The sequence below is a fragment of the Castor canadensis genome, chromosome 13 (genome assembly GCF_047511655.1).
Source record: "Castor canadensis chromosome 13, mCasCan1.hap1v2, whole genome shotgun sequence".
NCBI classification, from domain to species: domain Eukaryota; kingdom Metazoa; phylum Chordata; class Mammalia; order Rodentia; family Castoridae; genus Castor; species Castor canadensis.
The window spans coordinates 897,829-914,931 of NC_133398.1; the positions used below are offsets into that span (position 1 = coordinate 897,829).

At 60.0% G+C, this 17,103-nt stretch overlaps 2 protein-coding genes across 7 annotated transcripts; one reads left to right on the top strand and one right to left on the bottom strand.

Annotated features, from left to right (window-relative positions):
- Window positions 1-3,254: 3,254 nt before the first annotated feature.
- C8g (complement C8 gamma chain) lies at window positions 3,255-12,421 on the bottom strand. 4 transcript variants are annotated; one of them, XM_074052780.1, is made up of 11 exons: window positions 12,298-12,421; window positions 11,409-11,626; window positions 11,154-11,290; window positions 10,890-10,960; window positions 10,703-10,810; window positions 10,314-10,415; window positions 10,166-10,240; window positions 5,208-5,291; window positions 4,731-4,790; window positions 4,169-4,305; window positions 3,255-3,271 (listed from the first exon to the last, which is right to left on the bottom strand). In XM_074052780.1, exons 2-9 carry the CDS (start codon window positions 11,547-11,549, stop codon window positions 4,735-4,737), a joined length of 774 nt encoding a protein of 257 aa, XP_073908881.1. In that variant the 5' UTR covers window positions 11,550-11,626; window positions 12,298-12,421; the 3' UTR covers window positions 3,255-3,271; window positions 4,169-4,305; window positions 4,731-4,734. The 4 variants fall into 4 exon arrangements, with proteins under 4 accessions (XP_073908881.1, XP_073908882.1, XP_073908880.1 ...); XM_074052781.1 differs by lacking the exon at window positions 12,298-12,421 and adding an exon at window positions 11,891-11,905; XM_074052779.1 differs by lacking the exon at window positions 12,298-12,421 and having other exon boundaries at window positions 11,409-11,972.
- On the top strand, window positions 12,015-16,536 carry Fbxw5 (F-box and WD repeat domain containing 5). 3 transcript variants are annotated; one of them, XM_074052776.1, is made up of 9 exons: window positions 12,015-12,170; window positions 12,975-13,190; window positions 13,439-13,596; window positions 13,979-14,153; window positions 14,228-14,376; window positions 14,507-14,936; window positions 15,264-15,411; window positions 15,497-15,709; window positions 15,791-16,536. In XM_074052776.1, exons 2-9 carry the CDS (start codon window positions 12,998-13,000, stop codon window positions 16,032-16,034), a joined length of 1,710 nt encoding a protein of 569 aa, XP_073908877.1. In that variant the 5' UTR covers window positions 12,015-12,170; window positions 12,975-12,997; the 3' UTR covers window positions 16,035-16,536. The 3 variants fall into 3 exon arrangements, with proteins under 3 accessions (XP_073908877.1, XP_073908879.1, XP_073908878.1); XM_074052778.1 differs by lacking the exon at window positions 12,015-12,170 and adding an exon at window positions 12,435-12,573; XM_074052777.1 differs by lacking the exon at window positions 12,015-12,170 and adding an exon at window positions 12,580-12,722.
- The last annotated feature ends 567 nt before the right edge of the window (window positions 16,537-17,103 follow it).

Sequence of the window (17,103 nt, forward strand, 5' to 3'; positions counted from 1 at the left end):
CATCCAAGGCACAAAAGCAAAAGAGCTCTTTTGCAAGAGCACCAATCATCCACACATCATCCACCTATCCATTCATCCATCCATCCACCACCATTTACCCAACCTCTATCCATCCATCTATCCATGCATCATCTATTCACCCATCTGTCCAATTACTCAGCAAGACAGGCATTCATTTGGAGAGCTGGAAGCGTGGCTCAAGCAGTAGAGTTCTTTCCTCCCAAGCATGAAGTCCTGAGTTTAAACCTCAGTAAAGCCAAAAGAAGAAGGAGAAAAAAAAATAAGCATTTGTAGCCTTCTCTGTGACAAGTGCCATCTTGGAATATGGGATAGAATGAAGGACAAAGAGACCTCCCTTTGTGCAGTTTGTATGTTGTGGATCAGATACACCACAGGATGTTGAATTGTGCCATGAGGCTCCACTTGTGGTGCCAACCCCATAGCATGGGGTTGGTCTTGTTGGGGTCATCAGGGATGGCTTTGAGTCCATGCCTACCCAGCCCCACCCCATTCAGAATCTGCTTGGATTCTGAATCTCCTGCCATGGACCATACTCTATCGCCCAGGGGAAGGCGAAGGTCTGCTTTCAGAGGGATTCTAAACAGGCTCCCACCCAGGTGCCACCCTCCCGAGTGGCAGGGTATTCCAGGAGGGTGAGGGTTAGGCCTGAGGTGGGCCATATCTGGATGCTGTTTTCTCTCTGGCAACAACTGACTGTGGGACCACATCCATGGCTGGGCTTGGGCTCAGCATGGCAAGGCTGCTCTTGTGGCTGTTTGTGAAAAGCTTCCCTATACCTTACACCCAGTGAGAACCAGGCATGGGGTTCCTTATCCCATATCTCAAGGGCCCATGTCACCTTCCCAGCCTGTGGTGTCAGAATCAGGGCCTCCCCGTGCTCCGGAGCCCTGACTATTCCTGCCTATTGCCCTGGCCCAGCTGCACACCACCATGGCAGCCTCAGAGCTCTTGGATGGGAGGCATCTGTGAATTTACACGGTGGGGGCTTAGCAAGAGAGGAGTGGAGGGCTTTGTCCTGGGGGCTGAGGTGCCAGCTTGGAGGTGCTCAGAGGAGGAGCAATCACAGCTCTGCAGGGTCAGTGGGTCCCTGGGTTCTTGCCTCTCACCATCCCAAGGTCACAGTGATCACACTCTCAAGCTTTGGGCACAGTGCATTTATTCATGCTGAGAGTAGAGGAGGAGCAGAGTTGGCTGGGCAGCAGCTACTTCATCCTTCAGCAGATATCCAGATGGGATGACCACTCTGATGGGGTGAGGCATAGACAGTTAGGATGGAGGATAAGGAAGAGGAGAAGAGGAACATAGACCGGGGTGGGGGGGTCCTTAAGAGGGACAAATGTGGACAGAAGGTAGGGCAGATGAGGGACAAGAGGGAGAAAGGGGACCAGCAGGGACTCCAGGGGAAGGCGCTAGGGTCAGGCAGGCTAGGAAGGTGCTAAAGGACATGGTCCCCAGGTGCTGCTGTCACCAGCTCAGGGTCCTCTGGAAGCCCCTGCCCAACCCTGCCTATTCTCAGAGGCCCCAGACTTGTGGCAGATCCAGGTGGCCTGGCCAGGCACAGTGAGTGTGCAGGTGTGTGCAGATGTACACACAGCCCTGTGCATGTGGCAAGTGTGCATGGGAGTGGCACAGGCTTGCAGTCCTAGCACTCAAGAGGTGAGGCAGAGGATCACAAGTTCTAGGCCAGCCTGGGCTGTGCAGTGAGACCCTGTCTCAAAAAGACAATAGCAGGAGCAGGGGTGTGGCTCAAGTTGTAGAGCACCTGCTTTTGAAAGCATGAAGCTCCAAGTTCAAACCCTAGATCCACACACACACACAAAATATGCAATGTAAGTGTAAGTGCGTGCACACACAGTGTGTCCATGTGGCTATTCAGGGGTGAAGGTCCAGAAGTGACAATCAGAGGGGCACAAAGGAAAGGAAAGGCCCCTGGAAGAGAAGGGACTTGGTGGGGGGATCCTGGCCTTTCCAGGAAGAGAATGACAAGGGACAGGGCTCATCCCAGAAGTCCCTCAGCCTTGGCCTCTCAGGGGCTCTCCAGTGCTGGACAGGCTGTCTGAGGCCCAGAAGTTCCTGGGATGAGCCCCTGTCCCCTGTGAGCAGGGCACCAGGGTGGCAAGGGGGATCCCAGGACAAGGGGCCCAGGGTGGGCAGGGGTGACTGGGACTAGGGTGAGAGCAGAGAGCAAGGAGCCACAGCCCCTGCATTCTGGCAGAGTGAGCTCCATGGACGGGCACTAGGGTCCAGCCCCTCTGGGGCTGCCCAAACCCCATGATGCTCCTAAGCCTGAGCAATACCCGTCCACACCCACCACGAGGTGACACCAAGCTTGTGAGGGCTGGTGGAAGCGCCCTCCAGGCCCCATTTCCATCTCCCATTGTCCACTCCCTGTGAACCCATTACCGGTCATATCTGGGAACATGATGTTTTTCTTCGTGAGGCCTTGGGCTCTGGCCAGGCAGAAAAACTTGTCTAGTGTCCTGGGAGGCAGACTCCAGCTTCTTCCTGTGGCCCGATGAGCACAGCACAGCTCTCAGCACTCAGGGGTGGCCAAGTGGCCGGGCCACTTGCCCTCAAAGTTGCCCCCACCCAAGCCCAGGAAGTGCCACAGAGGGTCACACAGGACCCGGGGCTCACCCAGAAGGCTGACCCTGATGACGGTCTGCCTGCTGACCTGTCGGAGCGAAAGCATCAGGGCGAACCTGGTATAGTCAGTGTCCATCACTTGCGTGTCCTCTTTGTCCGACCCAGGTTCTGAGGAGCACAGATGTTAGGTCCCACAGGCTAGCCCCAGTCCCCCAGCCTATGTCTGTCTCACCTCCATGGTCCACAGTGAACTGCCCCGGCTGAGTCGTTGGGATCAGCACGTAAGACCAAGTGTCACAGCGCTTGCCCCTGTGGCAGAGGACAGGGCAGAAGGCTATAGAAACTGGCCAGGCCCACCCCAAACAGCCCCCTAGAAGAATTCAGGTATTCATGTAGAGGAGTCTGCATCCCAGCTGTAGAGGATTCTTGTCTCCTCTCCCCAGGCTGGGGTCTCTCAGGCTGTCCTGGGTCTCTCAGGCTGTCCTGGGTCCCTCAGGCTGTTCTGAGTCCTTCCGAGGACACTGGCTCCTTCTGGACTTGGCACAGAGCCCCAAATCCATGTGGATGTACAATGCAGAGAAAAGGTGTTTGTGGGTGGCCACTTCTCCTCTGGGTGTGGCAGCTGGCATCCTAGCCAGGAAGCTCTGGTCTTGGCCTATGGGGTCTGGAGGTAAAGGCTGAGGAGAACAAGGGCAGTGGTTGCTGGCTGGGGACACCCTCTCACTAGCAGGGGCTTCCTGAAGGAATGCACTTATTTTGAGAAGCAAAAAAGCACAGTCAGACCTACAGGGTGATGGTGTCTGGAGGGTAAGGCTCCCCAGGGCTGCTGGGTGAGCTGTGCTAGCCCTGGATCCCCTGCTGCCCTTGAGTCAGGATAGGCAGGTGAGGAGACAGGGAAGAGGGTCACCTGAAGAGAGTTGGACTCTAATTGAAACAGGACTAGGAGGTAAAAACTGAAAAGCCAGAGCAGTGAGCTCTTCCCTAGCATCCCCTCCTTTTAGATGTTAAGTTACAAGAACTGACTGCATCTGCCTCCTCCTCTGAGACGTGAGAAGCAGCAAACTTTTCATGGGCAGACAGAGAATTAAAGGCCAAGTGTGGCAAATGGAAGTCCTGAAAGTCATCTGTTGTCCCTGTGTTTTGGGTAAGCCCAACCCCATCTCCATGTTTTAAAATAATAAACAGGACCCATCTTGGCAATGCTTGGAGTCAAAGACCCTCCAGAACCCATTGTGTTGCTAGGTGACCAGGTGTCTAGATAGGAATTCAACATGAAACTCTTCAGATAAACATTCCTTCAGATGGACACTCCTGGTTTTGGAATGAACTCTGGGGACCTCCAGCTTGGTGCTGGCTTCTACTGTCTTACCTCTGGGAGAAGAGAACCTGACCCAACAGAGGTCAGCGTGGGACAGGAAACATATGGAGAGGGAAATAGGACCTGAGTACAGTGTTTGAGTCTGTGGATCAGGGTACCTGAAATCCATCAGCCCTGATCTCCAGACTGATGCAGTGAACCCCTCCCCAGTGGTATACAACATGGCAAGGGCAGTCCACTCACCGGGTCATGGCACTGGACACCTCAAAGTGGCCTTTGTTATTTAGCTCGAAAGTTGTGATGAAAGGATTCAGCAGGGCCCTATCCTGCCTCCTGAAGGTGTTGCCTGCCAGGCCGAGGACGAACCACTCCCCCTGGAACTGCAGGGCTGGTGATGGGCTGGGCCAGCAGTCCCTCCCACCCTGGCCCACCCCAGGCAGCCCACAACCCAACCCCTCCCCAGGTGACGGTCCAGGACTGAGCCTATACCAATGATCCCAGCAGGAGCCAGAGCCTGCACTGGGTCTGGCAGGGACAGGGTGACCCTTGTTGGTAGCCTCAGTTTCCCCACATACACAGAGGGGCATGATTGGTGGGGGTTACAGAAGGGAAGGGGTGACCAGGAAGGCCTGTTCAGGGCCCTGTTCTGTTGTAGGTCAGGGGTCTGCCCAGGAGTCCATGAGAACAGGACTGGAGCTCTGGTCAAAGCAGGGCCTGCCTCCTGGACTCCCTGGGCAGTGCCCATCAGTCTACATCCTCCCTCCCCAAACTTGGATCCTGGCCAGCTGCCTCCCTCTCCTCCTACCTGGTCATTTTGGAAGGTCTTCAGCTGGGTAAAATCTGGCAGGGGGGTTGGAGTCTGGCCCTGTAGGATTTGGGCCAGGGTGAGCAACAGCCATGGGACACACCAAAGACCCATCCCGGCAGCCTCCAGGATAAAGCCAGAGGAGTGGCTATTGGTGAGACCCACTCAGAAACTCACCTCTTTGTGGCCCTCGTGGGTGGTGCCCCTCCCAAGGGGTGTGACAGGAGGAGAGGTAGGTATGAAGGGAGGGCCTGAGGGCTGGGCCCAGGGTCCAAAAGGACTGCTGGGCCCAGCCTGAGGTTGTTTTCTGACTCCTCTACACTACAGGTCTGCACTCTTCAGTCTCCTTCTGAGAGTCCCCCGCAGGGAGGGTATCAGAGGCCCCTGCTCAGCCCTCCCTCCTAACTACTCTTCATGCCCAGAACGTCCTGACCTAGGCAGGTAGCTGACTGTTCCTAGAGCTCACAGACTTGTTACCTGTGCAGCCTGGCTGCAAGCTCCCAGGTGGCTTCTCAGCTACCCACATCCAGAAGCCGGGGTTGGCACAAGCACTAGCTGGGCCTGTGGTCAGCAGAGCAGGGAACGGAGTCACGAGAGGACGAGGAGGGAGGAAGCTTTACAGAGCACCAGAACTCACAGATGCTGATGGCTGAGGGCCTTTCAAAGGGACCCCGCAAGAGAAGGGCAGAGCCTAGGAGGACCCCGTAATGGGGGTACCAGTCCTGCTTGAAAGTGGGCTGATGGGAAGGGCACTGGCATATGTGAGGCCCCCAGCCACCCTGGTCTTCCTTAGGTGATGAGCTGGCGGTGGTGGGGAAAAGTACCCTCCCTGGACCCTCTCCCTCTCCCTCCCACCTCCCACTGGCAGCTGCAGTGTGTGGGGCTAGGCCCCCATGTTAAAGGACCATGAAGGCTATGGCCTGCCACCTCTGCACCTGACCTGTATTGCTCCCAGCCCTGGCCACCTACTCCCTTCAGTCCCTACTCACAGGGACTTGGGCTCAACCCAAGAGGTCCCTGGGCCTTAAGCAGCCTGTTCTGGGCAGGAACCTCAGGCTGGCCCTCGAAGTCCAGGGGCTTCAGAGCTGGGCTTTGTCCCAGCCTTGTTCTCCTCCTAAAGGGACTTCTTGTGCCCTGGCTGGTCAGCACAACTCTATGCTTTGAAAACTGGAATGTGATAATCTTTTTTTTTTGCCTGAACTGCCTCACTGTCCATCTCCCCCCGCCATCTACACCCTCAGCTCCACAAGCCCAATCCCCTTCCCAGCATCGTCTTATCTGCAAGGCACTCTGGGGAGATCTGGGGAGCACAGTCAACGGTGTGTCCCAAGTATGAGGACAGCCAGTTCTTCCCCAGCCCTCCTCCCCAGCAGGGCCCTCAGTGAACAGGGTCTTCCCTGGTCAGATGGAGCTGAACAATTGGGGTGTGTCTTTGACATAGAAAGGGCCCTATTCTTGAGCAGTGCCCCAGGCCCCATGCGCCCTCCTCCTAGTGCTTTGCAAGTGCCACAGAGCCCTTGGCAGCAATTCTAGCTATTTAGCCCCACTTCCCCTTCACGTGTGACCCAAGCTGGAGGATGGGCAGCTGTAAGGGTGGCTCCTCCCCGCTTTGACGTGATTGGTGGTGGGTAGCAAGTGTCCCCACCACCCAATCAGGGTGCTACTGTGCTGGGCAGGAAGCTTTTGGCCATGCAGCAGGACAGTACTGCCATTGTGAGACCAGAGTGGGGGAAGGGGGCCCTGGGCTCCTGGGATGGGGAGAGCTAACAGGGCCTTCCACAAGGCCAGGATGTGGGGAACCAGAGAATTTCAGCCACTTACTGCTGTACCCTGGTCCCCTGGTCACACTGGGAGTAGGGTCCTCCTTCCTTCCCTGCTGGACCTTGTGCTCCGTGTCCCTTCCCCTTCTCCAGGACCCTTCCTTTAGCTCCTCTTTCTTCCCTATACTTCCTTCTAGTCCCCTTTGTCCTCCCCAGTGGCCTTCACCTCTCCTTCCAAAACAAGGGTAGTAAGGACAAAGCACCTGTTCCATCTGTCCTGTCTCCTCCCTCTGTGAGGACTCCGGGTGCTGTCCTCTGCTTGTCTCCCCTACTCCTAGAGCCAGGAGGATCAAGGCCAGCCTGGGCTACTTAGGGTGACCCTATCTCAAGTTAAAAAAAAAGTTGCACATAGCGCTACCATTATTTTACCTAAATTTGCAAATTTAACTGGAGCTTGCTAAGCACTTTTGTGGAAATAAAATGTGTGTTGATTCAGCGCTCGGTGTCCTCAGGTGCTGTGTGAAGCGCAAAGTGGCTGCATGGCTCATGTTCAGACACAAGCATCAGCCTGAGCTGAGGCACTTCCTCCAGAGCGAGACTCCGTTTGGGGGACATGAGGCTGGCGTGGAAGATGCACTCCTGGAGCTAGGGTAGTGTGGCTCCTTTCTAGGTCCCACGGGACGTGGGTGCTCCTGTAGTCTATCTTTTGGGCCTCAGGAACATGGAGCTGGGGCGGGGAGAGAAGCCTCCTGTGGCCCTCTCCCTCCCAGGTCCCTCAGCCCCCTCCCTCCAGTCCTATTTACCTGTCCTCCTGGGAGCCTAGCTGCCCAGAGACACTGGATCGGCACAACAGGAGAGTCCCCACAGGACGCGAAGAAACCTCCGAGGCACCTGCTGCCTCTTCCCAGCAGTCACCCACCCCAAGCCCTGTGCCCTGTGTCCTCTGGGCTAGCCCAATGGGCAAGTCCTATCTTAACTCTGCTCCAGGGGCCAGGCAGCAGTCCCTTCCTGCTCTGTGTTCTGCAGTTCACCTGGGGTGTCCTGGGTCACTGTGGCTGCTGGAAGGAGGACACGGAGAGCTGGGAGGACCAAGCACGGGGCACCTGCCCCACTCCAACCTCCCTGTAGTCAAGGCTACGCCTGGACTTTGAACTCCCAGGAGGAGGGAACTGTCCATCCCATGTCCCAGGGCTGGTGCTTGGGGAATGCTTATCAGCTGAGGCCATAGCTCAAGTGGCAGCACACCTGCCTAGCATTGCTTATCAGAGGAGCGCTGGGAGTGACCCAGGTGGTCAGGCCCTGTCTGAGTCAGGAACAGCTCTGGTCACTTCCAGGCCTAGCTGTGGCTGGGATGATGCCTTGTCCCCTGAACCCCAGCCCAAGTCCCAAGCAGACCCTCCCCATCTGTGAGGAGGAGCACCCTTGCCAGGGGTGGGGGACTTCCCTTCTCTAGCCTCTCTCTGACCCTAGTTTCCTTTCTCAGGCCCAGGCACTCCTCACTTCTCCATCCATGTGGATCCTGACTTTGGCTGGATCTTGGATTGGGGCTGCTAGGGGGTCTCCTCACTCTGTGTCAGAGGCCCCTCCAGATGTCCAGAGCCCCACATTAGCCCGTCTCTGGCCCATGAAATAGGCTTCCTGCTCCCCTGAGCTGGGGTGCAGTCCTCAACTAGCACTGTTCCCTCACTCCTTCTCACACACCTCCCTGGCAGGGGCACCCAGGTGGTCAGGGTGCCCAGGTGGTCAGGGGTGCCCAGGTGGTCAGGGGCACCCATGTGATCAGGGTGCCCAGGTGGTCAGGGGTGCCCAGGAGGTCAGGGGTGCCCAGGAGGTCAGGGGCACCCATGTGATCAGGGTGCCCAGGTGGTCAGGGGTGCCCAGGTGGTCAGGGGCACCCATGTGATCAGGGTGCCCAGGAGATCAGGGGTGCCCAGGAGGTCAGGGGCACCCATGTGGTTAGGGTGCCCAGGTGGTCAGGGGTGCCCAGGAGGTCAGGGGCACCTATGTGATCAGGGTGCCCAGGAGATCAGGGGTGCCCAGGAGGTCAGGAGCACCCAGGTGGTCAGGGTGCCCAGGTGGTCAGGGTGCCCAGGTGGTCAGGGGTGCCCAGGTGGTCAGGGGCACCCATGTGATCAGGGTGCCCAGGTGGTCAGGGGTGCCCAGGAGGTCAGGGGCACCCATGTGGTTAGGGGCGCCTATGTGATCAGAGGTGGTCTGGCAGTCAGGGGCACCTATGTGATCAGGGTGCCCAGGTGGTCAGGGTGCCCAGGAGGTCAGGGGCACCCATGTGATCAGGGTGCCCAGGAGGTCAGGGGTGCCCAGGTGGTCAGGGGTGCCCAGGAGGTCAGGGTGCCCAGGTGGTCAGGGTGACCAGGAGGTCAGGGGTGCCCAGGAGGTCAGGGTGCCCAGGTGGTCAGGGTGCCCAGGAGGTCAGGGGTGCCCAGGAGGTCAGGGGCACCCATGTGATCAGGGTGCCCAGGTGGTCAGGGGCACCTATGTGATCAGGGTGCCCAGGAGGTCAGGGGTGCCCAGGAGGTCAGGGGCACCCATGTGATCAGGGTGCCCAGGAGGTCAGGGGTGCCCAGGTGGTCAGGGGTGCTCAGGAGGTCAGGGTGCCCAGGTGGTCAGGGTGACCAGGAGGTCAGGGGTGCCCAGGAGGTCAGGGTGCCCAGGTGGTCAGGGTGCCCAGGAGGTCAGGGGTGCCCAGGAGGTCAGGGGCACCCATGTGATCAGGGTGCCCAGGTGGTCAGGGGCACCTATGTGATCAGGGTGCCCAGGAGGTCAGGGGTGCCCAGGAGGTCAGGGGCACCCATGTGATCAGGGTGCCCAGGTGGTCAGGGGTGTCCAGGTGGTCAGGGGTGCCCATGTGGTTAGGGTGCCTAGGTGGTCAGGGGTGCCCAGGTGATTGGGGATGCCCAGTTGGTCAGTGTATCTCCCTGGCAGCAGTGTTCAGGTGGTCAGCCCTGCTCCCTATGGCCCTGGCCAGGTAGATTCTAGGACAGTCCAGCCTCGTGTCTTCCTGTGATGGACAGCAGCTCAGCACAGCTGGGAACCATGTCCAGGGATAAGAAGGCGCCCCTTTGCCTGGCCTCCCTGACACCTCTGGCCGTCCCCTGTCTTGAGTCATACGGGCTGCTGGGAATCTGGCTCTTCAGCCTCCAGGAGCAGAGTCAAGGGTCAGCAGAAGCTAAGAGGACCTGCTGGCAGGCTCAAGGAAGGCCATCCTGGACAGCCCAAGAGGCTGTGAGCAGCAGGCAGCCCAAGGGAAGGACAGAACCACAGAGCAGGGCTCCACTGAAGAGGGGAAACTGAGGCCCAGAGCAGGACCCTGGTGCTTCTAGGCAGAGGAGCAGTTTCTAGCCCTAACTCCCTGGGGATGGGGGCCTCAAATTGTCAGAGAAACCGGCTGCCTCCCCTTCTCACCCCAGCAGGGGGAGCACCTGTCTAGGTGGACAGAAAGGACACAGGGCTGAGTATGATATTTACTGAGGCTTCCCCAGGTCAACACAGCTCAGAGGGCAGACAGAGGAGACTCTAGAGGGTGTGCTCAGGGTGCTTGGGGGTCACTGAGGAGGGCAGCAGACGTCCATGGTCACAGCTTCTCCTGCCACCAGCCTCACCTCCTCACCTCTGCAGTAGACACAAGACTCAGCAGGGGCGGGAGAAAGCCCTCACCTGGGTCACTGCAGTCCTGCTCCGCTGCCCACTCACCATTCAGGATGTGGAACTGGTCTGCAGCCTCGCAGAAACCTGGGGACCCAGGCAGTGGTCAGGGAGAGGGAGGGCATCAGCTAGGAGGGGGGACCAGGCCAGGGATACTCACCATACTTGGGGAAGAATAAGATCTGGTCTTCAGTCAGTTTGGCCTCCCTGACCCGCTGCTCAAACATATTCAGGACAGAGTCACTCACAGGCAGCGAGCGGGCTAAGGGACAGACAGGGCTCCTGGGGTCCCAGCAGAGGCAGGGTTAGGGTGCTCTCAGGACAGGGTTTTTGTGGGCCCAGGACACAGCCTGGCTAATTGTCTGTGCCTCATTCTGATCCCACACCAGCCTCTTAGCTTCTCCCTTGGTGCCTGCTCTCAGGCATGCCAGGTTAGGAGGAGGGATAAAGAGGGTCTGTGTGTCCATCTGGACTTGCCCAGTCCCACCAGGATGGCGCCTTGAGCCTGCAGGACTGGAGCTCCTATATGGATACAGGGCCACCACGCACCGTACAACTTCACCGACAGCTGCCCTGCCCGCTCCAGGTACAGAATAGCGAAGCCCTGGTAGTCGGTCTCAGTGACGACCACGTGCACGGGCCCCCGGGCACCTTGGGCTGAGGCAAAACCACGGTGGGCATCATCTCTGGTGCCTGTCTCCAGCCCTGCACCCCTCGCCTGCTGTTGCCACCTCACCTTGGAGTAGGAAGCGGCCGGGGACTCCTGTGTCTCTGTAGAGCTGGCGCACCTGCCAGCAGATCCCATCCCTGGGGGGGGCAGGGACGGGGGAAGAGGAAGGGAGCACCCAGGCTCAGGGATCCCAACCCAGGTAGGGCAACGTGGAATATCCATCCAGGCCAAGGCAGAGGTGGGGTGGGGGAGGAGAGATGGGGTCAGAAGGCCAGGGTAAAGGCAGGGTCAGGGGCTGGAGTGATGGCGGAGGGTCATGCTGGGACTCACAGCTTGCGGAAGGTGCTGACGACCATGGCTGCTCCCTGGGGAACCACGTGCAGTGCAGTAGCCTCAGCCCTGTGGCCCTGCTCCTGCAGGAAGCGGCAGGCAGAGCCCACAGCCACAAGGAGCCACTTTCCTGAAAACTGGGAGCAGGCCCGGAGGTCCAGGACTCATAGTGGGTGGGGCAGCCTGGCCCACTCTGCAAAGGTGAGCCAATTCCTACCCCGCCATTACCTGGCCGCCACCTGCCCCATCTTTTACCTGCTGAGCGTCAAAACTGGCCTGGGGCTGGATGGTGCTTATGAGGGACCCAGGTCGAGGGGGCTTCCTAGGCCTCTGGCCCAGCGAGCCGGACGCTGTAAGGAGCAGGGTGAAGAGCAGTGCAGCCCAAGGAGGCAGCATGGTGGCAGGGTCAGTGTTGTGACCTGACAGGGAGTCGGAGGGCAGCACTGTCCCAGGTCAGAGTCCACTGTCCAGTGCTACCGGAAGCAACATGAGTCAGGAAATTCACGTTTGTCCCCTGCCTTCCCAAACCTGAGCCAGGCTTCCCAGCCTCCTCAGGAACCTGGCCTGGATGGGGACTGGGCACCATGTCCTGGGCACAGAGTCCAAGTTGACCTTTTGACTCCTTGTCCATGTCCCCTGCACCCCTGATTTCCACTGGAGGTCAGTGCTCAACCCGTTGCACACCAACATCTGGCCTTATTCCAACAGCCAACAGCACTGGGCTTGTGGTCACTTACTCAAGGCCCAACGCGCTGAGAGCAGGCAGGGTCTCGAACCCACCGCGCCCACCCTGAGTCCAGGTGCACGACTGCCCCTCCCCGCCGCCAGGGGCGCTGTTCCCGGCGAGCCGAGCGCGCGCAGGCGCACGAGGAAGCGCCGCAGGCACGGCCGCGGCCATCGATGCTTCGGGGCTCGTGGCGTCGGGCCTGGCTGCACCATAGAGACGCGGGGACCCGGGCCCGAGCGGCGGCGGCGGCGGAAGCGGGTCGGCGCAGCGCAGCGGGCGGAGGCGCCGCGGTGAGTCCCGGCCTCGGCCCCGCGGCGCTCGCCGGCGACCCCGGCCGCTGGCCTTGTGCCCCATCACTGGCCTTGTCCCCCCGCGACCGGCCTTGTCCAACCTTGACCGGCCTTTCCCCGCCCTCACCGGCCTTGTCCACACTTGTCCAGCCGACACTGGCCTTGACTGCCCATCTCTGGCCTTGGCCGGCTGTGGCCAGCCTCGTCCACCTGCCGCACCCAGTGGGTGACTGCAGCCGGACCTTGTCCCTGTCATCTGCCCTGCGCATACCCTGAACCCCCACCCACCCCATCCGGGCCTGGCCAGGTTCCCCTGGGCGGAGGCCAAGGGCCAGGCGGGGTCTGTTCTAAAAGGCAGGAAGTCTGTCCCAAGCTGATAGCTCGGGAGCCGTGGGGTGGCCAGGTCAGAGACAGGACTTCCTGGGCGCCACTGGCACTTCACTGCTTGGAGCTGGACCTGCCCCTGGCACCCAGATGTCTTCCGGGGCCTGGAGGCATGGGAGGTCAAAGGGCCCCACCTGGAAGATGTGACCCAGGGGAGGCCCTTTAGGGGTGAGGATGAGCCTGGGGCCCAGGGCACCACTTCCCACTGCAGGTTGCCCCAGGCCCAGCATTGCTGAGAGGTGCCCACCCCCTACCCCAGAGAGTCCCAGGAGTGTCAGGGGCCCCTGGGGGATGCGGGCTGGTGGAACAGCCTGTGAGCCAGCAGTGCGGTAGGAGTCCCAGCTGGTGGGACTGGAGGAACGGCTAGAGGCTTTGGGCTTCTTTGGGCCTGGGCTCAGGGTAGCCGCTGGTGGATTTCAGGGCCGCCTGGGCAGAATGTCACGATGGACGAGGGGGGCGTGCCCCTGCTCCCCGACAGCCTCATCTACCAGATCTTTTTGAGCCTGGGCCCTGCAGATGTGCTGGCTGCTGGGCTGGTGTGCCGTCAGTGGCAAGCAGTGTCCCGTGACGAGTTCCTATGGAGGGAGCAGTTCTACCGCTACTACCAGGTGGCCCGTGATGTGCCCCGTCACCCAGGTCAGCACCTGCACACACCTTGGAGTTGGCTTGGTGGGAGGCAGGGGCTGTCCCGTACCATGTTCTGAGGCCACAGCACAAGGTCCCCACTGCCCAGCCTCATGGTCCTTGAGAATCTGCCCCATACACGGGCCACTTCCGTGGGTAGGGGCCTCTGTGAGCACAAGGGTGCACCCTCAGCCCTGGCTCCTGGTGCCTTGACTGTGGGGAGGGAGACTTGAGCCCAGCAGTGACACTGGCCCCCCCAGCGGCCACGTCCTGGTACGAGGAGTTCCGGCGGCTCTATGACATGGTGCCCTGCGTGGAGGTGCAGACACTGAGGGAGCACACTGACCAGGTCTTGCACCTCAGCTTCTCCCACTCGGGATACCAGTTTGCCTCCTGTTCCAAGGATTGTACCGTGAAGGTGAGGACGCTCTTACCATCAGCCCAACTTGGTGGGAAGAGAGGGTGGAGATGAGAGACCGTTGGTCTTCCTGTGTCCAGTGGAGAGGGTCAGGTGGGAAGAGATACTTTAGCTGGCACCTGGAGGCCTGGCCTGGACCACCCAAGACCCAAAGCTAGGGAGGATGGCCTTAACTGCCCAAAGAGGAGGGTCCCACTGCAGCCTGCGGCTCCAGGAACTGGCCCCCATGCTGGTGAGATGGGGGGCTGGAAGGAGCCCCTGCCCCCTAGTGACTGTGGGCAACCTCAGTGGAGAAAGGCCAGGACTTCCTGTATTGTGGGGGCCTCAGGAGACCGTGCCACAAGGCCTGGCCAGGCGGTCAGCACTGGCTCCTCTGGCACAGATTTGGAACAACGACCTGGGCATCTCACTGATGCACAGCGCAGATATGCGGCCCTACAACTGGAGCTACACCCAGTTCTCCCAGTTCAACCAGGATGACTCACTGCTGCTGGCCTCGGGAGTCTTCCTGGGGCCTCACAACTCCTCCTCGGGCGAGATTGCTGTCATCAGCCTAGGTGAGCGCGGGCCTCGGGCTGGGCCACCCCACCGTGCCCTGCCGGCAGCCTGCCCAGCCCTGGCCTCCCCCCAGACTCCTTCGCTCTGCTGTCCCGTGTACGCAACAAGCCCTATGACGTGTTTGGCTGTTGGCTTACGGAAACCAGTCTCATCTCGGGGAACCTGCACCGTATTGGCGATGTCACCTCCTGCTCAGTGCTGTGGCTGAACAATGCCTTCCAGGTACGGACAGTGGGGGCAGGATGGGGACGGGGAGGGGGAGGTGTGGGCAGATGGGGTGGGCCAGCTCCCTAGGCCTGGGCAACTGGCCGGCGCCCACCTGCTCTGGGCCTGCCGACTTGTGCCCGCCCAGGACGTGGAGTCAGAGAATGTCAACGTGGTGAAGCGGCTCTTCAAGATCCAGAATCTCAACGCCAGCACCATCCGGACAGTGATGGTGGCCGACTGCAGCCGCTTTGACAGCCCTGACCTCCTGCTGGATGCAGGTGACCAGGCTGCGCCCCCCTGCCGTGTCTTTGATCTGGGCGGGGACAGTGAGGAAGAGGTGCCTGACCCAGCTTTGCGCACCCCTGGCCCTGGCCGTGCCAAGGAAGGCTTGCGACACACACTGGACGGAATCCTGGATGGGCGTGTGCCGCTGTCGGAGCGCATGCTGGAGACCAGGGTGGCTGAGCTGCTGGCCCAGGGCCACACCAAGCCCCCCGAGCGCAGCACCGCCGACGCCAGGAATAAGTACCTCATCTTCACCACTGGCTGCCTCACCTACTCGCCACACCAGATCGGTAACGCAGGGGGCCCCTACTCAGGAGGGAATGTAACACTGCTGCAGTGCTGCCCGGGCCGCCTCAGTCCCCGGTGCTTTGGTGGGGCTGAACAGTGAGTCCACAGGCAAAGTGTGGACCATCCATTTGCTCCTGGCCCTGGTGCACTTAGTTCTGTAGGCAGGCCACTGGCCAGTGAGTGACCATGTGGCCACCTACGGTTCAGATCTGGGGCCCCCAGAATAGGCAGTGCCCATGGAGTCCTGAGGTGCCCTCAGGGTGGGGGGCTGTCCTGAAGGTGACATCCCTGACAGGCTCCGACAGGCCTCCACCTTGGCCTCTCTGCAGGCATCAAGCAGATCCTGCCGCACCAGATGACGACGGCAGGGCCGGTGCTGGGCGAGGGCCGGGGCTCCGATGCCTTCTTTGATGCCCTAGACCACGTCATTGATGTTCACGGGCATATCATCGGCATGGGCCTGTCCCCTGACAACAGGTGGGCCCCAGTGTTCTGGGTGGGACGCCCACAGGTGGCCCTGTACCTCGAAGCAGTCCACACTGAACGCCTGCCCCTTGTTCAGGTACCTGTACGTGAACAGCCGCGCCTGGCCCCCTGGCTCAGTGGTGGCTGACCCCATGCAGCCACCGCCCATCGCGGAGGAGATTGACCTGCTGGTGTTTGACCTCAAGACCATGCGGGAGGTGAAGCGGGCCCTGAGAGCACACCGCGCCTACACCCCCAACGATGAGTGCTTCTTCATCTTCCTGGATGTCAGCAGGGACTTTGTGGCCAGGTGTGGGCGTGGGTGGGCCTCAGGGTTTGGGCTGGGGCTGTAGCAGGTGGGCAGTGGGCTCATCCAGGCACTGTCCTGCAGTGGGGCTGAGGACCGGCACGGCTACATCTGGGACCGCCACTACAATATCTGCCTCGCTAAGCTGCGGCACGAGGATGTGGTCAACTCGGTGGTCTTCAGCCCCCAGGAGCAGGAGCTCCTGCTGACAGCCAGCGATGACGCTACCATCAAAGCCTGGCGCTCACCGCGCACCGTGCGTGTCCTCCAGGCCCCCCGCCCACGCCCGCGCCCCTTCTTCTCCTGGTTTGCCAGCCATAGGCGTTGAAGGCACTGGTGCCTTGAGCTGCTGGGACCCACTGGGGACAGTAATACCCTGTGGTTCTTTCCTGAGCTGGGGGAGATGCTCGTAGCAGTAATGCCTTAGGAAGGGGTTGGCCTGACCCCAACACGCTCGCTCATGCAACCTGCTCACTCAGCACTAGGGTGGCTGCCATGGGTGGCATCAGGGACCCCGTATCGGCCTCTTGGCCAGCTTGGGGTACACAGGACACTGGAGGCTCTGCTTCTCACCTATCCCTTCCCCTGGGCTGGAGGCTCGCACAGCCTGAGCTGGCCTCTACCTGGGTACTTGCTTGGGATAGTCACCACAACCCACACCCTCGGGGGCCCTCTGGGGCCCTGGAGGTGGCCCATTGGTTGCTGAGGCTCCTGCCTCTGGTGACATGGTTTGTGCACCAGTGGCACAGGTCAGCCTCCTGTGGGCCCATGTGTGCTGCATGTGCACTTGTCACCTGGTTGGGGCCCTGAATAAACAGCTGGCAACAGCCCCCAGTCATCCAGTCTCTGTCTGTAGGGAGGGGGCCTAGGCACAGGTTGGCTGATCTGCCTGGTGGTGTCTACCTTGGGGCTCTCCTGAAGGGACAGAAGGCCAAAGTGGAAGTGCTGATGCAGGTGTGTGTCCTTCTGACCTCTGGGAGGCCTGTGCACATCTGCCATGTCATGTGCTTATGGCCACAAGGAGGCAGAGGGACACAGAGTCCTGTCCAGGGTCTTGAAGGCCCAGATGGTACAGGGGCAGGCTCGTCCTAAGAGAATTCCCTGGCTGCTGGGTAGGAAGGGGAGGTGGGCAGAGCTCTGAGGGGTCTAGACAGGTGAGGACCTGGGATATAGAAGGGCAGTTCGCCTTACCTGCCTCATCAACTAGGGTCTCCTGATGAAGGTGGCAATGGGGAAGAGGAAGTTTTGGTTACCTAGGGTAACCATGGTGTGGGCAATGGGCTGGGTGAGCAACTGGCTACACTGAGAGCTCGTGTTAAGCTTCCCTGGGACCTATAGAAAATAGGGAAAAAATGACATCAAGGGTACTGAATGAATGAGGAAAGTGCTCTTCCTGG